The 24,783-nt window shown below is 39.3% G+C and overlaps 1 protein-coding gene across 1 annotated transcript in view; it reads right to left on the minus strand.

Moving 5' to 3' along the window:
- The window catches only part of LOC124170527 (telomerase RNA component interacting RNase-like), a 29,524-nt gene extending 11,225 nt beyond the window's left edge, over window positions 1-18,299 (minus strand). The window contains exon 1 of the mRNA XM_046549303.1: window positions 17,742-18,299. Within this exon, the coding sequence (XP_046405259.1) occupies window positions 17,742-18,059 (318 nt within the window). The 5' untranslated portion in view covers window positions 18,060-18,299. The remainder of the gene's footprint in view (window positions 1-17,741) is intronic.
- Window positions 18,300-24,783: the final 6,484 nt, after the last annotated feature.

A 24,783-nucleotide genomic window follows, 5' to 3' on the forward strand; every position in this document is an offset into this window, starting at 1 on the left:
TAAAGTTCTAGGAATACGAGGAAATGACGAGAAATACGGACGTGATTGAATTTTATTAAATGATTCATACTATTTTCAAACGGAGAAAAAGTATAGAAATAAGCATTCAAACGCTTGATATTCCGAGAAAACCCAGGCATAATTGAAAGCGAGCGAATTTCCATAACTCAGATGGCTGCGATGTCAGTAAAATTTCCGTCGCCATGGAAACCAATGAGCTTCAAGTGCCATTAACACATGCTAACAGACCCTTCCTATTCGCATTTGAGCTTCCGACTCACATTTCAACGTAACGACACACGAGAATAATCTAAAGGGAAAAATGCTTTCTTCAAAAACTGAAAACAAAGTCACAATATAGTGAAACAGCAGGGCACGATCAGCACAAGTTCAACAAGGCAGAATTTTGGATGATAACATACGAGAGGCGAGGAATGGAACGAGTTTATTTTCATATCGCAAGATAATGATTATCCATGTTAGTAAGAAACCCAACGATAACAATCACAAATGATTCAACCACAATTCTTGTGCATTCAAGAAAATAAAATATATAGACATGAAAGAGCTGAATCGGTTTAATTGTGACCCGTGGAATAAAATTTGGGAAATTTTTCAATGAAGACCTGATTTCTAAAGACAAGTTCTATTAAATGAGAACCCCAATGCAGATTCTAAAGAGCGAGTGAATTCAACATTTGATTCATTTAAGGCCACGTTAAAGTTCCACTAGACAAGATACAGGGCTCTCTCAATGGGCGATATAAAGTATATCCTAAAAATACCTTCTCTATTTTTCATAGGTCATCGGTAAAACGCCCTTAAGCCAATGAACTTTTCATCCTGAATGTAACTCCTCTGTATCGGAATATTAACACCATGTGCTTTACTTCGGCATCCACGGGAACTAAGAATCTTAGCTGGGTTTGATATACTAAAGCATATCGTCCATGCAAAACATTACACAGTAGTATTCTCAAACAACGGAGAATATTGCAAGACCGAGGATTGCTATCGTGCTGCGGGATACATTAAAGCCCGTAGCGGAGTGCAAAGACGAAGCAGATGGCAAAAAGAGATGGGTTTACTCAAGATAATGCAACGAATGGCAAAGGAAATAATGCTATTCAAACACTACTAAATTCAATTAATAGAGCCTAGGACCATTTTCAGGCTTTAAGACGCCAACATGGCCGTAAATTCGCAAATCCTATTTTAATCCATGAGCATCACGAGAATGGATTCTTTCACTTGGAGCCGAAATCGCTTTTCACAAGATGACTTCTGAACCCAGATGGGAGAAATAAGTTACGACGAACAAAAGTATTCCTCATTTCGGCATCCTTTCATAAATTTAAAATTAAAAAGCATAAGTTGACGCCCACTTTTCATGAGTTGAGGACGTCATTAGCTGTGGGATAATGTACTCGTACAGCGAGAACCGCTAAGAAAAGGAAGAGATCGCTCATAAGGCATTAAACAACACTGAGCCGCACAATACCTATGCGTGAGGCCCAGGTGTAGCTGAGACGTGATGACCTCCCTGACAGAACTCGATGAAGTCATCAACTTATCTACTGAAGGGTTAAAGACGTCAGATTTCCGCAGCGAATATTTCGAACAACCAGCGACCGATCTAATAAAGGAAAAATTATGGCAGTATTTACTTTCAAAATATCGCAATCGACGGAAAAAAATGGTGGACGACCCCATATTTTGTAAAAAAAAACATGAAACAAAAAGTGTAAAAAATTTTGGTTATTGTCTTAAGATACAAAGAATTTATCCAAGTAAGGCGTCGAATGAAAGAAATAACCTTCAAGATTACAGAGTGTACAACTCAACTTTCACGAATGCAAGGATGCGTATCGACTATAATCTAATCTAAAATTTCCTCCCCATGCATTAGATAGGGCACATACGTAATATACACAAGGCTTTGAAACGTGTTTGAATGACAATGCTTGGAAAACCAGAAAAATATTTGAGTGAGACTCGACTGACTGACCTGAGATTTATCGGATTTTTCCCGATCGGTAGATTCCGACTTGTAGGCAAGAGGCCTAGATTTTGCTGTTCTTGACACTTTTCATCCTGACGACTAGATAAACCCTCGTAGTGAGTCGTCGGGAGTGAAATTTATCTAAAAGAACAAAGTACGATCGCACTGCAACCAATCGGAATCAACCGCTCCGAGTGAAAGCCGATCGGATTAATTTCGATCAGCAGCAAGCCCATCAGCCCAGGGTCATTATCCTAATGGTTATTCGAAGCCTTCACTTCTTCCTCTCCAAATACCATTTATATCGCCATGGACTCCCTAACGGATACTAAGCCAACCTTTTACACTTGCCCGCAATCACTCCCATCGCCCCTACCATGGAAATGGTGAACACACAGCGAGTAAAGATACTGTTGAAGGCCGGTGGCGGGGGAAAGGGCCGCAAATTACATGCACATACATTCTTTACATCCATTCATTCGCGCAGTATTGCGAGCCTGAACATAATCCGTATTTGAGCTATTTTCCGGTTCATTGTCAAGCATTCATTTTCTCATTTTTTCACTTTAAACAAGGGTTGGGCAAGGCCCTTTAGTGACATCCTAAACAACTTCCTACGGCCCATAAAATAAGCACTCATGAATTAATTGAATGCCTTATTTAAATAGAATGAACTAAGGAAGTGGACTTCTAAAATTTAACGCATTACTTATTTAACCAATGACAGTACATCAAATTCCCGCGAATAACAATACCAACTAAGCACAATAGATGCTTATACAAAATTAGCTTTGCAGGATTTGCAAAATTAAGGTTATTCCTCCATTCCACGAAATGCCAAGATGCTAAAACCGCCAATTGGAGGTATGAGAATTAATCGGATGAAATTCCTGTGCGGCCGGTATTAAATGCCTGCATTTTGGTGCGTAAAAGCTTCCGAGGTGACTAACGCTACAGGAAGAGTAGTACAGAAGGACAGAAGATCGGTGGTGGCCATAAGGGTACCTAATGTGGTCAGATTATGGATAAACTCTGTGGAGCTCCGAGGACAAGATCAGTTAGAACAGTTCACACGAAAATTCTAAAGAGGATGGCACACAATTACAACCGGAGCACGAAAAGTAGATCTTTCATCTACAGATCTATAAATGGCTCAAGTTCAAAACAAACTAGAGGAATAGATAAAGATCGGAAGTGACTCGTAGTGTAATATGGTCCCAAGGATTTACGCTAAGGTTCCACACGGATGAGGTTAGGAAAACACGGTCAGGTGAAATTTCAGACAAGAATGAGAGGCAATAAATACTGGAGTAAGCAATTTCTTTTCGTAACTATAATTAGAGCGCAAATCAAGGAATGAAGGAATCACTTCCTCCGACCAAAGGCCAGCAGATAACGAAAAAATACTATAAACCTTGACACGTATTTACCTTAAACGTTTACTAATTAGTACGTATTTATTTTTATACCTGTATTTATTCGCGGCAAACACTTCGCACTATTTTAGCCTTACATGGTTATATACTACATTAATTACTAAACGCTGCGAAATTTTGGCTTCCTGTACGAGTTAACTGGTGCTATATCCTCGGGTTGCATGGAACGATGCATGCTTGATGGGATCTCACACCAAGTGCAAGAATGTGCACGTACTATTTTTGTAATTGTGTTCTTCTTTTATCCGCGTGGTGTACATGAGGGGATCCTATTGTACGCATGTGATTTTTCACACCCTGCTCAACACCCTACACATACATCTGCATAATAAACTGCGTGCCACCTCTGGGGTATTTGGCAGGAGGTGATCAAGAGGCTTCCAACATGCACACCAATCGCTGATAAAAACGTTTTGCATACTAACAAATGGATTTCTTCCACATTCATGAAAAGGCAAAACTTCTTAACTAATTACGAAGACAATCTGACAATAAGAAGCCAGAAAATGCAAATCCTAGAGGTGGCTCGCAGGGTATTCTTCAGAGTTAGCCTCGTGACTGGATTTCGATCAGGCGTTCCGTTGCAAGAGCTCTTCTGGTGTTCGGCCAACCGCAAGGACACTCGGCATATCCTTCGGTCAGCGAAGAGCCCATTGTTCGGAGGGAACGGGATTGTTTGCAAGGGGGAGGCGGGTCCGGTTTTCGAAGACGCACGAGGGAAGAAGGTCCTCCGACGCAAATAAAAGCAAAGGGAATAGAGCACCACCGAACAGGAATATTGAAGAGTGACCAGGGCATATTTGAATCTATATGCACGAAGTTGAAATGCAGTAATCGACATAAGCTTGCAACAATTATTATTTTTATTAAAGTATCGTACCTATTAAGGTGCGTTTCCATGAGGTATTATGTAGCTACGTATTTAGCTGACTAGTCACCCTCAGCCAAACACTATAGAGATGGCTCGCAGGGTATTCTGTAGATGTATTTAACCTTTTAACTATCGATAGACTATTAGAAAGATTGATACTTCAAATATATTTTTATTTAGTAATATTTTACTCAAATCAGTCACATGTATTCATACTTTACAGTAAGCGACTATGTTGGCGAATATTTTCTGTGTTAATGCATGCGTATAATTAGCACATAACGCACTGTAAGATAAGGAAATTCAGGTTCTTCTGTTAGCCATTGAGTTCGCTTTATGGGACCGTGAAGATAAGTTAAGAATTCAGAAAGAGTAGATTCTGTGATAGATAAAGCTGCAAAATGAATATTTATTCGGAGGTCACCTTAAGTTGCTGCCGAATGAATGAGGACTGCTTAGTAACAATAGCCTTACATGCTGCAGTTTACCACCTAAAACTACGCAATAAGTGCCGCAATACCTGTCGAGGAAAAACCTAAACCCCTCCAAAACAAACGAGCTGATTGCAGTGTAGCATTTTCCCCCCTGCCAAACACCTGAGAGGAGGCTCGCAGGGTATTATGTAGATGCAGTACTTAAGAAGCGTTCTGGCAGCCACCCCTTCCTCCATGTACCTCCTCCTATTCACAATAAGGCCTACTCCCTTTCATTCTATCTAAAAATTCTATTCTCTTCCTTCCTCTCCCTCGTTTACCGAACATCCAACCTTCTAACACTGTTTTTAATATCCCCTCCCCGCTAAGCACTGGCTCCATCCATACCTTCTATCTCCTTCGCACCTCACCTAGAAGCTACCTCGTCTAACCCACCATGTCCAACACTTCATCGTTCCATTCCGCTCCGGCCACTCCACCTTCTTCGTTCCTCTCCACACCCACATCTCGAACGCCTCCAGTATTTCCTCGTCCTCCTTCCCAAGTGTCCACGTTTCCGCACAGTAAAGCGCTCCACTCCACATCAGACTCTTCACTATCCTTTTCTTTTAAGTCTTACATAGCGATCCTCTCATAAGCTCCTTCCTGTTCATAACGCCTTCTTTGCTAACGAAATTCTCTTCCTGACGTCGAGAAAGTTGGGAGTATAAAAAAAAGCCATGCATGAAATTTAACTAACCTACCCTTGAAAATAAATAAAGACGCAGTTCTCTGCCCTATTATACTAATGTAAATATTACTGAACGTAAAACCGTCATTTAAATGTTGAGTCTCCAATCGATACCTAAACATTTAACGAATTGTACTCGATTTTCAATTTTAGACGGATCGAAGTTTAATACACAACCAGGCATTTTTGTTATTTACATCATGGAATGCATAGAAACAGACGAGTAGTATAGAACAATTCACATCTCTTCGGGCAGCCAAGCAGTCAGTGTTGCAAACATCAAAATACAATTATTACCATTATTTCTCTTATCATTTTCCATCAGCATTTTCCATGTGGGCTTTGGACCACCATTGGCTGCTTTAAAAATGATCGCATACGAAGATTTCTCAGTTATTATCTACACAACCAAATTCATACTTCAAAAATTCAAATTCAAACTCATAAAAGAAAATTATCTTTTAATCTGACGAATAGAATTATATTTTTGGAGACCCAACTAATTACGGTGACTACATCGTCAAATGATAGGGAAAAAGCTTCCGCTTTCCAAGAATGAGTAAAGTGTTCTTTTATTTCTCTATTGATAAAATACTACCAGAATTTTGATACAAGAAGAAGTTAGGCAATTAATTCGAGAACCAAATGTGATTCTGCATTTTATATTTTCCCTGAAGTCGACCAATGAAGTTAAACAACTATTCCTCGGTAACTCAGTTCCTGGATTAGCCGAATTAACTGCAAAAAAATTCCTTTCTACACTAACTTTATTATTGATACCATATATTCCATTCAGAACCTTAACGTCTTGCTCTAGTCGGCAAGCAAATATATTCGAGCGTTTTCATTAGCTACAAATATCCGACTTATCTTCGCACGATACTCACCCTACCAACTCATTTTTACCTCGCTATACTCGAATACAAACTCTTCGCAGCTACAATTCATCCCTTTCTAAAACCAATTACCGCAAAGCACGACTGGAATAACTCAACCCAAGCCAAACAACTTTGAGGTGACTTTAGAATTACGTAGTTTCACGTACGCAGAACGGGCAGAGGTGTCACACGCACGCATCCCTAACTTCGCCAAAATGAATCATACGCTGGATTACAATTCATCATGATGGAATTTTGGCTAGACTGAAGACCTAGAGGTTTACCAATAAATATATACGCTGTTGCAAAAAATAATGTGAAGCCGCCGAAGCACAGGTGCGGTAGGAAAACGTCAACATATAACAAAATCTAATTTAAAGTTAAAAAATCAACATGATGTTTTTAAATCACCATTATTATCAAACATTACTCATACTTAGTGAAGAGTTCTCGGGATCGCTACCGGGTCAGGAAATGCATAACTGCCAACGTTTCGATTCGGTCATCGTCCCCAGGGCTGTGGGTGTCGAGTGAGAATTTAACTTGCTTATTTACAGTCACCCTGGTGGTCAGGTGACGACTGATTGGCTGTCGTCAGCGGCGCGCTCTGATTGGCTGGCGTGTTGGTGATAGTTTTGCCTAGTTTTTGGATAGTTTAGAGAACAGGTTTCCAAGTGTCGCTCAAAACTATCTTCAAATTTGTTTCCAAGTGTTGGAAACTTTTGCTCAAAACTATCCAAAAGGCTAGGCAAAACTATCACCAACACGCCAGCCAATCAGAGCGCGCCGCTGACGACAGCCAATCAGCAGTCACCTGACCACCAGAGTGACTGTCAATAAGCAAGTGAAATTCTCACTCGACCCTCACAGCCCTGAGGGCGATGGCCGAGTCGGGCATCGAAAAGTCGGCAGTTATGCAGTTCCTGACCCGGTGGCGATCCCGAGAACTCTTCACTAAGTCTATTCGCCGGGAAAGCACGAAATCTTTCTTCATTACACATACTGTTAATTGTAACCACAGAGCTCGAAGCAATTTAGGGGTTAAATACAATGGTAGCATAAAAATGCGATTGCATGAATCCGTTTCTAAGAAAGGAGGAAACAGGAAACTCTTCGAATAAATTCCCGGACGCCTGACCAAAGTTATGAGTTTAGGGAATGGCCAGGGTATCCCGGAACTCAGGAATTCTGAGCACTTGGATCACATTGGCTGAATATGTGGAAAAGAGAAATATCGATGGCTAAGTTCTAACAACACGTATCTCAAATTCGGCAGGTTTGAGACAGACATCTTAAACGAAGTGTAATAACATTAAAAAATAAAATACAATCAAAAACAACTCTTTGTTTGCAAATGAATGCTTCTTTTTCAGTTTTATGAACTTTTGCCTTTTAATTTCAGTGTACAAGTAAAATAAATTTATCGTTTTTTGCTCTCCTTAAAAGTTCCTATTTTTAAGATACATGTTGTTAGAACTTAGCATTCGATACGTGCCTATGCTACGATAGACTTTTACCACAACAAAATAGCAATCGATTAAATAATTACGAAGATAAAAGAGAATGATAAGTTACGACAAAAAAGAGACCGTTCAATCAGCCATTCTTTCACGCGTTAAAAAAATAAAAACTCGAAGGCTTTTGCATACTCTCCATGAATTGGGGGACATCATTTACAGTTAGAGTTTTTTTAACTCGTGCAGGAAGAACCGCTCATTAAGGGAACAAGTCGCTCACGAGATGTAATCAACAACGAACTCCGTGAGGCTAACGCAGGAGACAAGGCGTAGGAGAGAGGCAGCCACACGCACGGCAGGAGTCGGTGACGTCATCAACTCATCTCCGAAAAGGTGAAGGCTATCGATTTTTCACCGGGAATTGCTCGAGAAGTACGCGAAAAATGGAAAAACAAAAGTCTCCTGTGTTCCAGTAGACAATAAATTACATTCAGCGAACGAACTCGTAGCAGTAGTAGAATTGAGTGTTCGGGTGCGTCGACGGCTAGATCATTTTGCACCATTGCTCCGCCATTTGATTAAAATCGTTCATTCAAAGGGTCGTATATGCGTAATTTATTTGCATAAAATAAGTAGGAACTTTTATATTTTGCTAAACAGACCGATTTCCTTGAGAAATAACATTGCATCATTCAAATTAATAGGGTGGTCTCCCAGAAGGGATTCAAGATCCCCCCCCCCTATATTGAACCGTGTCCGCTCGTCACGGTATTTGTCACACACTGTAAGGATATGTCGGATACTTGAGGGGCACCTACACTCATCACACTGAGGAGCTTGCTTCTCTTCGGTAAAGAGAAAGGCACGAGTCAAAGGACAGTGCCCACGAACGAACTCATTATCGCTGCAAGCACAAGCGTAACCTGAATGCCCGGAAACGGAAAGACCCGTTTCCGAGAGTAGTACGATGAAATGAGACCAGAGGATCGATTGTGCACAAGGTATGGATCATAGAAGGAGGCGGATTGGCTTGAAGACGTGGGGAGTCGGCGAAAGAGTCGCGCTTCGATGATTTGACCTTGTGGAGAGAGAATGGATGAAATGACTGCGACGAATGGAAGCGATGCAAAGAGAGGAACAGATCAATGAGCGGATGCTGTGGGAGTAATGAGTTATCGGAGCAATTGCGGTGGAAGAGCTTGCGAGGAAAAGAGCGAGTTGGGAGTGCCAAGAGAAAGAAAAGGTGAAAGAAGTTAACCGCAAACATGGTTCTTACTTGCTATAACAGGATATCAAGGCAATAAAAGCAAAAAAATCCATGCATAATTCCAGGTTTTTCCGGGAAATTTTACAAACTCCCAAACTAATCTTACGTGATTACTGCGATAGATGAGAATATTAAAACACCCAAATTTACTTCAATACTTTTAAATTATTATATTCATGTATTATTTTACGTTCCTTATTTCAATACTTACACTCAGTAATAGAAATTTTACACTTTGTTCATGAATGTGTCACTTGGCACGTCAGGACATTCGTCAAAGTTTAAAGAGTTATGTAGATAAATATGCTTCCATATAGTGTAATTTAAAATTACGAAAAACACATTTTAGGCCAGCAAATGGGTGTTGATCGGAATTTTACGTGAAATTAATTTGAAATGAAATATTTTGAAATTCCAGGTTGGGGCATAAAATATGAATAATTTATGCATAGTTCCATCGACTAAACATTCACGCAATATTCCCGATTTTCCTCACCGGATACCATGTATAACATATTTGTACCCACGATTAAGTGTTCTTTCATGCACCGGGGGATCTGGGATTGAAATATTACCAAGGAGCACTTCCCCAGTGAAACAATGACGAAGTTAAAGAAACATGAACTAGAAGTGTACTCCTTTCGGAAATTCTTACGTTCATGTATCTATTGTGTCCTGACTTTACCCGAACCGTTTTCTTTTTCCCATGCATACTTATACTTTGCGACTATGTTATTACGTATCATTTTTGGGTTCATACCGATACACGTCACCTTCAGACCATATGGTCGACTCATAGCAATCTTTCCATGATGGTTATATTATTTTAATTAACAATAATTAAATTTGGTTAATACTAATAATAAAATTTAATAATCCTAATTGATAATGTTCAAGAGTGGAGAAATTAGAGTACTAACAAAAAAATTCCAAGGAATCTTAACTTTAGACATTATATGATAATTTTAACGGAATAACAATGAAAATCTTTATGTCATTCCACAAAATTAATCAAGCCAGGAAAAACAAACTCCGCTCATATCGACATCACAGAGTAAAAAAATAAAGGCCACCGTGCCTTCGGCGAAATTAAATTGCATGATGTATGACTAGTCAGATAATTTCATTATCGGGGACTTCAAATAAAAACGAGCATAAATGTATAGCGAATAATGAGGAGAAAATGTAGCCACAAAATACAGCCGGCCAAACGAATATTCATTGGAACTGAAAACGAGGGCAGAAGGGCATCGCTATAACAAAATGCATGATGCAGACACAGTGTATATTCACCTTAATTTGTGTGTAAACCCCTAATCTCAATAAAATTAGTTTCCCAAAAAACTAAAACTTTTCTCACAGCATAAAACTGGATAGCGATCGTATATCACGACCATATAAAATAGAGGTGAAAGGGTGAAAGGAAAACACTTCTGACGTGGTTTTCATACGCCTACGCTGTTATTCGTTGGGCAATTGCGTTACAGTACGGGAAGAACGTTCGCTAATTGTTAGTGCGACTTGACGGCGATAAATTTGAACGAGTGGATCCTTCTCAACTGATTTCGCCCCATGCTTGAAGCACCTCTCTAAGTAAATACATATGATTATGACAGAGAAAGACAAAAATAGGATATTATAAGGAAAATAGAATTAAAAGATAACATTAGTCAAACAGATGTTAAAGGAACCAACAAATAGAAGGTAATATGACTATCCATTGACTATTTAAATTGCTCATTAATTCCCCGTTACGATAGAACTCCAGAGAAGTCCTAAGCAAAGGGGTAAATTGCAGTGGGTGATTCATAGTTCCCCAAAGGGGATTGGAAACAGAACTATTGGAATGGAAAAGAGATTGAAGTTTCATTTAGGAACGATATACTTAAGTTTCAGATAAGAGAATGTAGTTGATATAACTGAACCAAAGAAGAAATACCAGAAGCTGGAAAAGCTTTCAAAATCGATAATTATGCCATATGTAAATGTTCAGTTTACGCAATTATTGACGCAGTTCCATCCGGATGAGTTGTTAAAACAGTATTTAATTCATTAGATACTTGTATGCACACATTATTTAACATGCATACATTTTGTGGCTCAATCTCTTTCCCGACGTGCTTTAACCATCAGCAGGTTTTCCAAGCCTTATTCTCGTGTGGCCGTTATCCTGTCGCCGGAAATTTCGTTGAAGGATATAGGTATGCGTATAACACTCATGCTTTTCGCAGAGCAAATCTTTTTACGCACGCATTGAAAAATGAGAAATTTCCTTTAACATTATCTGTTAAAGGAAAACGACCTTGAGTTAAAAAAGAACGTTTAATCTTTCGCTACATTTCCTATAAATATTAACTGTAATTACTGTTATTTTATTTAAATTTATCATTAGACTGCAATTTTATGTATATTTATGTTACAGATTGACGGTGGATTAGGCGGAAGAGGGGATTGCACACTAGCAACCTAGCTCAGATAAAGATAATTCGTGATTACGAGCATGCTAAGTGGTACAGGATATAAACATCCGCATTGAAATTATCGCCCCGCTGACTCGATCGTGATGGTCAGGGACGCAATTTTCTTCTCGTTTCAAGCTAATTCGTAGATTCGTGCTTTTGAACTAGATGCCCACGACCACAATAAACACACGACTGTGCTGTCACCCGCAAACGACCTCATTTCTCCGACTTCAAACCCATGTGCGTCGAAGAGGCAGAAGAACAGTGAAGCTGTTCAACGACGTAGCCCTCTAAAATCACTAACTGCTAGCTCAAGATTCTCTTCCGCAACCGTAATTCGTCATGCACAAAGGGTCTAGGTGAGACGCAACACCGATTAAAAAGTTTCGCGTAGCAAAATCAAAATGAACATAAAAAATGTCGCCTTTAATTAGAAAATCATTGAAGGCCACTGAAGCGGGCATGGCGACGCGTGCAAGACCTTGAAGTAATTTCAGCATAAATAATGCTTAATTCCCACGAAATAAGTAAAGCATTACCAAAACTGTTTTCTGCGGCATATCGATCGGTTACAATGCAATAACAGAACATTTAAAAATATGAACAAGCAAGTGACATTCTCGAGCTGCAAGAATTTTCCGAAATATCAATCAAATGTGAAGCAACTACTGTAAACGAAGAAACAAGGAATTACACAAGAAAATACGTTTAGTTAGAGCGCTGTAAATATGTCAAGATATATCAGATGAATTCAGATGAAGAATTGAGACGAAAATTGACTGAATATGGGCAAAGAACGCAAAAAAATAAACATGCTATCAGCATGAATACATTCCACGCACAAGCTTTTAAATCTAATTAAGGTCTTGTGTTATTGAAGTAAATTAAGGCGATAAAGGTATCAACAGATCTGAAACGACGCAATATGCACAAGGAAGAGTGGCGGTAGCACGCCATCTGTTCTGTTATCAAATGCGATACTCTCCATGTCCAAGCTTTGTGACAACGCAAATAAAAAAATGCATGGCGAAGGCTCACGAGCGAAATGGTCAGTCACATACCAATACTTTTGCGATTAGGACTGATGACCGATCGCGAAAATCATAGCAGCCCTACGTCATGCACAAACAACTTCAACATATAAATAAGGCATGGAAGCAAAATCAGGGAAATTCCGATTTCAGTCATATGCTGATTTTAGATTCCTATAAATTACAGTCATAAAACAAAAACTTTATGCATAGCTTTTTAGCTTTAGCCGCACCGAGAGAGCAAATATCGTTAATGAGAACAATTATATAATACTTTCGATGGTTTCTTCTACCTCACATCATGATGCTTTGTAAGTTTAAATTTGAAATTGAATTGAAAATTTAAATCTGAAACAAGGAAGGAATTCCATCAAAATTTTCCAGCCGAAAACGTCGAACACAATCTCATTCCGTTAGAACTACGCTAATTGAAAGTATTCATTTAACAACCGTTCTTTATTGTGTAAAAAATTGAATTAAAATACTGCTTGACACATATTGACTGCTCCAATGAAAAGCCCAACAAAGACGAAATATAATTATGCTATCGCGTACTTCGCCAACACTTTGAATTGGTGAAACTTGGAATAGCCTGCAGGTAAGCTGGTCCCAGCGTAGCATGAATAATGAATGCATGGCAGCACATCGATTGAAAATCTAGCAAAGCGCAGTTTCTGTGCTTTATCGCGTCAAGTCCTCGAGCTAACAGAGCGTGCAGGTAACAGGATCGGAGCGAAAGAAGTGATACATCTGTTGGAGAGAGATGATAGCCTATCGCAGAAAACTAGAAAAAAATTCTTCACGCCTTTCAACAATCTTTTGAATTATGATCAAAGCCTTGCACACGCCAGTATCAAATCGCCCAGACTACTGCAAAGGGACAAAGATTTTTTTACACCATAACTGATCTATCACTTCTATCTACGGAATAAAATATAATAAAAAATATATCTACACTAAATTGCGCTTTTGGGTCTGAGTGCACAACCCATTGCTTGAGACTTCACTAATGTCAATAACCTCTATTATACAATTATATGGCTTACGATACCTAGACAGCAAATCAATCACAAAATGTTTGACTCTGCTGAATCACTTGCATATATGTATTTTCACTCCAATATCAATGAAAACAGAAAAATGACAATTTCAATGACATGGATTTCAGTTATTCCCCAGAAAAAAGCTGCCACGACTTCCTTTGCATTTATGTACTTACATATCATTCGTACTGAAATATCTATAACCTTATCATTATAGGCAGCCATATACTCTTTTAGGCATATGCTCACACTAGCTGCCTATTTTCCAGCATCCCTAAAATAATGTTCATAAATGACTCTTTCAGAACAGAAATATTTTGGAAAATGTTCAGAAAATACACATCCACTAGTAAAGAGGTCAGATGGTAAAAAAGGGTCAAAATCAAACAACAATCAAAGCACAAATCTCCCTAAACAGCATACGACATATAAAAGCCCCCCATAGAGTGTACCTTCACTCTGGCCTCTTTCTACTCAATGAATTATACGCTCCGACCAATTCAAAGGTTTATACTTTTTCCAATTTCCATGACTTCTAAACCATAAAAAGGCATGGTACTTTTTCACACAATTCATTTGAGATGACCAGTTTCCTCGCAGAGGCAACATCTTCAGGTACAGAAATCGTTATTTTTATAGTTATTTTGTCATTTATTTGGTTGCTATTACGCGTTGGTAGGGTAGGGTTGCGTTGGGGTTGGAGTGTTACTCAACGTCAGGGGAATTTCCAAGAGGGGGGAATAGTTGACAAAAATATTCTCAATTGCCAAAATTCCATTCCTGATATGCTTCCTAATCTCCAACTCCTCCAAGCACTCTATCCTTCTTCCCTTTTTCTCAAGGTGGAGAATAAACCCTCCCCTAGCAATGCATAATAGCAACCAAAGAAACAACAAAATAGCTATAAAAATAACGATTTCTATACCTGAAGATGTCGCCCCTGGGACGAAACTGGTCGTCTTAAATAAATTATGTGAAAAAGTACCACACCTTTTTATTGTTTACAATGGATTTTCACAAAGTTACGCCTGAAACAATCAAGTTTTTCCATGACTTTTCCCTAATTTCCAGTTCGAATTTGATCTAAATTTCCCTGACTTAACATCAATGAGAAAGAAATGGGTGTAGGGATGCCAAGGAAACATACCGAAAGATGTATCGTTAAATACATCCAATTAGTAAAAATACTGTCAAGTGATAGTAGAATTAAGTGACTCCAAGTTGTTGGTACCCAGTACATCCAGATAGATAGCAAACCCACCTACCAGCTCCAACACAGAATGCACTCAGCACACTCAAACATGAATTTCATTCTTTTGCTACACATTTGGAGTTTTTCCCTGACATTTCCGTGACTGGAAAGAACCCTGCAATGAGGACCCTCATGATTTCCATGATATTATGGCCATAAATATATCCCGTTAACTTGCTCAGCCACATCACAATGAAATAGCCTTCCGAAGACAATAGTAAAAGGACAAGTGGACTTGAACAATGGCAAACGTCAGCTCCAAAAGAGTCACATAGGATATGTTATTAAGGATGTGAAAGAGAAGAAATATGTACATATGAAAAGGCTATCAGGTAGGTGGGGGGAGTGGAGAGCTGCAACAAACCAATTTTCAGACTGTATGATGATGATAATGAAATGATTCCCAGAACAATACTGTATTGTACTCATGGCAATATTTTCTTGCCAAAGCAGGGCAAAGAAGTTACTTGGTAATTAAGTCTATGTATGTGATGAAAGAATTTTCCATGAAATTAAAGCAGTTATAATAGCATGTGGATCCAAACTGAGATCCTGAAGTATTCCTCACAAGAAAAGGACTAAGCATCATGCAATTCTGATTAATATGAAGTCTAAACCCGTCACCTTTCTTTCCAATGCTGACGAATGCCATATTAGACCACACGAGTTGCTAAAAACTGTTAATTCTTATCCCAGAAAATGTACACAGGATAAAGATATCCTTCAAATCAAATAATTATATACAAGACAAAATGAGTCAATAAATCATCATTCCATCCCTCCAAGTCCTATCACAATGTTTTCCTCGGATGGACAACCAACTATTTTCTTTGAATTCCCAGGTTCCCACAAGCTCAGGGTTTTTTTTCTACTTCTGTGTATTCCTTAAACTTTCCCATTTGATAATGTTACAAAATGCACTATTTTTATGCTACCCTTACAACGAATTCTAATTCTGAACTATTTTCACTGGATAAGCAAAGAATTATATGACCTATGATCTGGTTTAAATTAATATTGTTTTTTTCATTTGTTATTCTCTCAATGGACTGGGACTAGACAATGAAAACTGGTAAGTACTTAGTGGTGAAATTGTTTGATTCAGATATGATTAGCTATTACCTTAAAATATAGTAGAAATGTGAGGCTAATATATTTTCTGCATTCTCGAATATCTGCAAATGTGGTCACAGCTATATGCAGCTGGAAAAATACCCAAAAGCAAGCAGAGAGCATAACCAATGCCTTGAAAACCACCAATCTAAAATTAACACGTTAAACCCTGACTATATTAGTTCTCAATTGATAGAGTACAGACACTATTACTTTGCCATTACTATGAGCATGGACAAGTATGCATGTCCTCCCATAGCTAGACAATGCAAGGTGAATTTTCATTTCGGTCTTTCAGAATGAGTGCAATAAATTGATGCAATAGCATCCCGCTACACGCAATTACATAGTATGTATGCATCTTAGCATAAGTTGCTACTCATAAAAATTAAAGGCTAATTTAAAAGTATGCTTTTCTAATGTTCTTTTTTAATAAAATTTTTAAGCAGACAAAAATTTACCTCTAACTTGCATTGAAAGAAATTACTATCGCTTTTCACCATAGCGACTGAAACAATTACAAAAAATACAAAATAAATTTTCTTTCAATATCACCCTTCAAAGGAAAGAAAAAATACCTCACGTGAAAGCTAAATGGAAAAAAAATTCCACGCAATACACCTTCATAAAGCGAGTTCCTCACCATAGCCATGTTTCCGCTATCAAGTTAATCAAACATTAAGGAGGGCGTATAAACAAATGTTGAGAGCTATGTGGACATGATTACACCATTTTGCACTGGCTGAAACACTACACAATGCAATTTGGAAAGCAATTAGATCCACTGAGCTACTTACATTTGTACATGCAACATATAAGGAAGACTTTTAATGCAAGGGTCTCATTCAAAGCTAAAGTCGACAGGAAAACTACTTATACAAATTAAAACTATGGAATGCCAAACTCTCAGCAATATTTCATATGACTATTGACCCAAGGACGGATCCTGAAAATGAAAATGCTGCAAGCCATATAAAATCCTGTGGACACATTTATATCATTCGAACAGGGACATATTGGTATTACTGACTGATGTATACCATGCTGAAAATGAAATTGATATCATAATGAGCTTGACGTGTTCCATCATTCCAGCTCATTTCTGGAATAGCACCCAGAACGGTGTACTTTCCTGGTCATAAAGAAATTGTACCCCGCACAATGCAGGGCATTTGATAGTTTTGAAAGTTTAATTATCCCGGAAGACTTCAGGTACATAACCTGAACATTCTATGACTAAAAAAGTAACAAATAAACACAGATTACATAAAAAGGAACCTGGGAAAGCAGAAAATACACCAAGATCTATTCCGAAGATTTGAAATGAAGGAAAATCATTGTGAACACATCAGGCATGTGGTTTGAAAGGTATCATCAAAGGCATGAGAATATAAATTTAACAATTTCCATTAACATGGGCTTCTTTTCCCATCATGTATCTATAGATACACCGGAGAAACACTTCTTTTTCCGACAAAAATGACTCAAACTATTCCAATTTCAGAATGGTATAAAATTATGAAAACATTAAGGGAAAATAATGGAGTGAGATGTACTCCGTTTTCGCAAAGGCCTACGAAGCACGTTCTTCAAAACCTGAACGGAAGAAAAGATTACATACAAATAAATCTATGGATATGCAAACCAAAACTTTGGAAATAACCTAAAAAATAACTCACGAGTAACTGCTCAAGGAAATGGAAACTAATGCCAATGGGATAAGAATCCAGCAAAACATTTTAAACAACATGGACTGATATCTTACGAAACTCATAAGCGACTTCTTCCTAGCCGCCTCCTTTTCGCTGGCACTACTTTGAGATGAGTAGTGAGAGGAACTTGGGGGAGGCGTCGGCGAGGGTGGCGGAGATGTCGACGACTTTGGTAGCGATGCTTCAGTTGTAGGCGTTTGTACGGCTGGAACATCCATCGTCTTTTGTAGCAGTTGGAACATTTTGAGGAAACTTCCATCGTTCTTAAATACATTCCGCGGTTCATTTTCAGACTGCGCCTTTACACCAGCATTGGCATCAGAACCAGAGCCGCTGGAGGAACAAGATGATTCACTGTCTGATTCCGCCATTTTTTGTTTATATTCAGCAAAACAAAACTACTCCAAATTCGTAACTTAAAACCCCTTTGACCATGCACTGAAAAATCGATGCCAAATACATACTACGCACGTGGTTAGAGTACAAATTAAACTACATAACTCAAACTATACTAATATTAACACGGCATCCCTCCGTCCTACCATCACTCGCTCACAACGACCCGTTTTGATATCGCGAGCACAAAACGCTTTCCTAAATTGGAGACAGTCGACAGTCGTAATGATTGGAGGCTAGTCTCCCATGCACTGGCTGGCAACGTTCCTCCCTTATTTTGTGCTACGTATTCACATAGTTTTTAAAAAAGTCGCTAGATGGCAGTAGCGACAGCCGACCTAGCGGGATGGCAGTAGACACAGACAGCCGAAGGGATGCAGCGCGGGTTTGCATAATTCAGGAGCTCAAGAAACAAAATACATCAATAAAATAGTGTTAAAAACAGTGCTAGTTATAAAAAATATTATACATATACTTATTCATAAATCCAAATATTTGCTTGATCGGGCGAGGAAGAAATGCGATATCATTCTGAGGGTGGATATATTTTTTCACTGCTCCTAAAAAGCAAGATTCATTTCGTAAAAAAATACTGCCAGTTCGGATTTTTTTGTTTTGAGAAGGTCATTAAAATCTCTAAGATCCAAAACGCTAACCATTTGATGGTTATGAAAAGTTTAATTGGAAAAGTTCACTAAAAACAAAGTGAAGTTAAATTGTACAAATAATCTCATTTAAATAGGTAAAACGGGAGAAAATCAACAGTGAAAATTTTCCGGAATAACCTTAACATTAAAATAGCGGACGGGAAATTTTCTTCCCATTTGAAAATTGAAAGCATTATTTCTCCTTCACCACTTTAGTAGGTGGGTGATACTTCATTTTGAGTACAATGTTCAATACAGATCAAATTTACGCATAGGTATGAACTTGAATAACTACAATAGATACGGGTGTTTATATTTACCATAAATATCCTCCAGCATTTCCATTTAGCTATGCTCGGAAGCTTTCTAGTCACTGGTCTCCGTCTTCATGTTACTTAATTTCGCTGATTTCTAACAAGCCGAAGTTCAATCGTTGCATTTCTACCTTCAGGTTTTCTACCCTACCGCAGGCCCTCAGTGATCTCACGTTCCTTATGTACATCATCTCAAATCCTTTATAAACTCCATCTTTCAAAGTGTATTCACTACCTGTTCTCAGAAAAATACCGCTACCCTTGCTAGACTGCATAAAACGCCAATGCAGTCAATCAATACCTCTTGTCATGGTATAGAGAGTCATCTTAAATCCATCACTCCAAAAAAATCCCCCGGTCCCGATCAAATTCCTGCCAGTGTTTGTAAAGAGCTAGTGAAAAAACAGTTTTTTGAAATTAATACTAGAAAAATCTCTTGTGGAGCATCGTGTTCTTCAAGATATTTGGAGTTTGACTATCTACCTCCTGTAGCAAGGATTGCTTAAGTACGTGATACTTTTCTACGTACAACTGTATAAAAGTATTGCTATAAATCTATGGTTAATAACGAAAAGAGATCTTTGAAAAACCTAGGTTTTCTTCTTCATTCCATTTAAAGCTTTAAATGGAATGAAGAAGATTTTATTAAGATGGTATAACAGTTTCGTCGATAAAACAATTCATCAAACCACTGCACGAGCATAAAGCTGGCGATTATCATAAAAAACCGTGGGTGGTCATTTTTCGCTAAATTTGTTCAACTTTGGACTCAAATATATTGTCATAAATAATCTGGCAAGTTATGCACAGTTTATTTGAAAATATGTAAGCGAAGTTTCAACTTCATAGCTAAAAAAATTGTTTTTGAGGTTTATCCAGCTTTTTTCTATTCTAGCTCACTGTGCGTCGGTGCAATTTAATCTTTGGGTTATAGATTTAGGACCATTTCATGTTTTCCAGATTACGAGAAAAGAGTAAAACATTCAATTAATCAACCGAGGGGATGAATGTATAGGCTAAAGCACAAGCTTCCATCGCTCCCTTCAAGATGTCAGCCTCACTGTCAGCAGCATGCGTGCCTCAAGGAAATAATGTGAATATTTCTAATGTGTTACGCAATTGTAGGAGCTCATTTAGCTATACAATGACATGAAAGAGCCAAGCTTTCTTGGAAAAATTCATGGTCAGTGGCGTGTTGAATGTGAAGTGTTTGTGAATATGCGTATTTTGGGGAATCGCCGATAGGCAGTTGAGATCTGCCGCCGATGGACATGTCATCAAATGAAAGGTAGGGAACTTTCTCATCTTGCACTCAATGTGAAGCAATTTGACAGACTATACTTTAAAACCTTTCTCTTGGGCTACAACCTTGTCGCGGTGGAAAGGCTTGCGCGTTCCTATGACCCCTAGAGCTGCATTGGCAGGATTAATTCTAAATTATTCCCGGTAGGGCCACCCATGCCAGATAGGTCGAAGGGTAGGAGTCAGACGAAAGGTAGTCCACGTGTAGGTGTCACGTAAAAAACACTGTTGGAATGGAAGTGGGAAACCATACCAACTATCTCTTCCCTGAACACATGGAGTACAACCAAATGAGCCTCGGAAACTCATCGCCCGGGACCCGTCCGCAAAGGGCGGGTGTCGGGCACGGCAGCGAGGTCGGCAAGGTCCTCGGGGGTCGCTAACATGCGAAATCCTTGCAGAGACTTATCATCATTACCATCAGCGGCAGCAGCAATGAAGAAAGAAGAATGGAAGACCAAGAAGATGGAGAAGAAGAAGTCGGCTATAATTGTGGGGACGTGGAATGTGAGGACTATGATGAGGGCGGGAAAGTAAGAAAATATCAAAAGGGAAATGGATAAAGGGAGGATAGATATCTTAGGATTATGCGAGGTGAGGTGGAGGGATGGGGGGGACTATTGGAGTGATGGGTATAGGGTTATATATAGTGGAGGGGAAGAAAGCCAGCGAGGGGTAGCATTAGTATTAAACGGGAAGATGGGTAAGCGTGTGATAGGTATAGACCAGGTAAACGATAGGATTCTGGTGGTAGAAATTGAGGCGCGGCCCGCCAACCTTGCGGTGGTCCAAGTTTACATGCCCACTAGCAATCATAGGTAGGAAGAAGTAGATGAGGTTTATGAACAGCTCGAGGAAATAATTAGAGACACACCGGGTAAGAAAAATCTGGTAGTGATGGGGACTGGAACGCTTCAGTCGGGGAAGGTAGGATTGGAAACGAAATAGGAGAATTTGGATTAGGAATTCGAAACGACAGGGGCGAGAAAGTAGCAGAATTTTGCAAGAGAAACAAGTTATTCATCACAAACACGTGGTTCAAACATCATATAGGGCGAAGGTACACGTGGAAAAGTCCAGGGGATGTAGGCAGATATCAAATAGACTACATGATGGTAAGACAGAGGTTTAGGAATAGTGTGAAAAACTCGCGCAGCTTCCCAGCAGCGGATGCGGATTCAGACCACAATTTAGTACTTATGAAATGCAATGTAAGATTCAAAAGGCTCATGACAGGCAGGAGGGTGAGAAAATGGAATGTAGAAGCACTGAAGGGGAGTATGAGGAGAGAATATCGGGAACTAGTGGACATCAGTGTACGGGAGATTGAAAGTACGAAGTCTGTTGAAGAAAGATGGGATAATATTAAAACTGGAATAGCTAGTGCGGCGGAGAAGTCAATTGGCTACGTTGACAGCAGAAGGATAAAGAAGCCTTGGGTTACGGAGGCGATGGTAAAAGAGATGGAGGAGAGAAGGAAGTGGAAGAGCGTGGGCACAGAGGAGGGAAAAAGAATGTATAGAGAGCTAAATAATCGATTACGTCGTGAAACTAAGAGGGCAAGGGAGGCTTGGTGGAAAGTACAGTGTGAGGAAATAGAAAAGTTCCAGAAGGTTGGAGAAGTAGGCGCGTTGTACGCCAAAGTTAAGTCGCTATCGTGCGGCAAAAGAGGACAAGCCATGTTTAAAATTAAGGCTAAAGATGGGAGAGTGCTAACCGAGCGAGAAGAGGTACAGAGTAGATGGAAGGAATACGTGGAGGATCTGTATGACGGAAGAAACAGGCCGGAGAGATTGAGTTTAGAGGTTGAAAGTGCAGTGGAAGAGGAGAATCTTGGGCCGGGGGTATTAGATTCGGAAATAGAGAGAGCACTTCGTGATATGAAGGCTAGGAAAGCAGTAGGAGTTGACAATATCCCGTGTGAGCTTCTGAAGAATCTAGGGAAGGATAGTAAGAAAAGGTTTTTCGAATTAGTTCGCAACATTTATGAGGAGGGGTGTTGGCCGGAAGATTTCGTGAAAACGGTTTAATTCCGCTTCCGAAAAAGAAGAAAGCTGTGGAATGCGGAGATTATAGAACTATCAGCCTAATATCGCATGCGGCGAAGGTGGTACTGAGGATATTGAACAGACGAATGGAGGCAAGGGCAAACGAGTATTTGGGCGAAGATCAATTTGGTTTCAGAAAAGGGAAATCAACTCGTGATGCAATAGCAGTAATGAGGTCCCTCGTCGAGAGGAACCTAGAATATGACCAAGACGTATATGCCTGTTTCGTGGACTTTGAGAAAGCATTTGATAGGGTGAACTGGGTTAAGCTGATGGATATTCTCAAGAGAATAGGTGTAGATTGGAGGGATAGACGACTGATTCGTAATCTTTATATGGCCCAGACTGCGCAAGTGAGGGTAGCGGGCGAGGGATCTGGGTGGGCAGGCATTGGCTGAGGTGTAAGGCAAGGCTGTCCTCTATCGCCGCTGCTTTTTAACGTGTACGCTGAGGAGATGGTAAGAGAAGCTTGGGACGAGTTGGAAGCTGGAGTGAAAGTGGGAGGAATGATGTTGAAATCGGTAAGGTTCGCGGATGATCAGGCGCTGATTAGCCAGTCAGCGAGGGGATTACAGGCTCTAGTGGATGCGTTATACGAGCGATGCGAGGAGTATGGGATGAGGATTAATCACAAGAAGACTAAGGTAATGCGGTTTTGTAAAGTATCGCGAGCTAGGAATGTGAGACTCAAGATCAAAGTAGGTGGGGAAAAACTTGAACAGGTAGAGCAGTTTAACTATTTGGGCAGCACATTAGAGGAAAACGGACACAGTAGCAAAGACATCAGGAAGCGAATTGCACTAGCAAAGGAGGCGTTCATGAACAGGAAGGAGCTTCTTAGAGGATCGTTATGTAAGAGTTTAAAGAAAAGGTAAGTGAAGAGTTTGATTTGGAGTGTAGCTCTCTATGGTGCCGAAACATGGACACTGAGGAAAGAAGACGAGAGAAGATTGGAGGCATTCGAGATGTGGGTATGGAGAAGAATGGAGATGGTAAAATGGACGGAGAGGAAAAGGAACGACGAAGTGGTGGATATGGTGGGTGAGGATATCAGCTTTTGGATGAGATACGGAGGAGACAGAAGTTATGGATTGAGGGAGTACTCAGCGGGGAGGGGATGTTGAAAAAGGTGTTAGAGGGTAGAATGTTAGGGAAACGAGGGAGAGGAAGGAATAGAGTAGGATTTTTGGATAGATTGAAGGGCAGTAGGACTTATAGTGAATTGAAGAAGGCGGTAATGGAAGGAAAGGAAGGCTCCCAGATCACTTCTTTAGTACTCCATGCAAACCTACCTTAATCGGTAGAATACTTTAATAATAATACTTTAAAACTGAACTAGATGTTGCGCCCTATTTTTCCTGACGAGGATGTGAATTCTTTCAAACGAGACAACGTCTTTTAAAAAATGTAAAATTTTATGTGATATTTGGTTTTGTGCTATCGTGGGATATAATTGAAAAAAAAACCATAATTCTAAAATTCTTTCAACAGATTTAAAGTGCGATGTTTACTCTCATAATTCAAGTGATTTGAAAGCACTAATTGGTATAGATTCTACTTAGATGACTTACGGTGCCAGTGGATAAGGAATAATTATTGAAATCACAGAAATCATATATTTTACGCTCTAAAATATTCAGCAGTCATGTGCCATTTTTACCGCATGAAACAACAAATTTTTGTTTGTTTGCTTGGAGTTGCATAAAAATGGTATATTATATGACATATCCTGGTCATTCTGCAATAATTTTAGAACTAATATCATTCATTACAGAGATGCTTATGGCTTTTCTATAATTTTCTGAACCTCTTGAGCAAATTGTTATCAAAGTTTGAATGTGATGAGTTCCTTCGGAAAAAACAAGTGAAATGAAGAAATTCAAGTGTTCGGTCACAGGGAGAAAACAAATAAATTAAGCCTCAATAAGAAGGTGATAGGCAGCTCATTGATTGGTGTTTTCAGCTAACTAATGTTACGTTATGTTTTGCGATGCTCTTGGTTTAAGTTAATGCGTTCTCCACACATGAATTTTACATTTACACACCAATAACACAATGCATGAAAAAAGGTCACAAGGTAAGTCCATAAGTGACGAGTTCTTTGAATGAACACAATGAAAAGAGTAAAAATTGATTCGGAGGGTAAATAATGAGCACGCAATTAGTGTTGCCGCGAGACGAGACGAGACTTGAGCCTGTCTCGTTTTCCGAACTCGGGTATCGTCTCGAGTCCCGTCTCGTGAACCCCAGTCTCGTCTTGGTCTCGAGTCTCGGACGAGACTCTCGTCTCGTCTCCCCAAAAATAAATTTAGCGCCATATGAAGCCGTTTCCTTTGCCTACTTTATCGCTGAATCGGTACACTCGAAATAGGAAAGCCATTTATATAA

The sequence above is a fragment of the Ischnura elegans genome, chromosome X, assembly GCF_921293095.1.
Source record: "Ischnura elegans chromosome X, ioIscEleg1.1, whole genome shotgun sequence".
In the NCBI taxonomy this organism is placed as follows: Eukaryota; Metazoa; Arthropoda; class Insecta; order Odonata; family Coenagrionidae; genus Ischnura; species Ischnura elegans.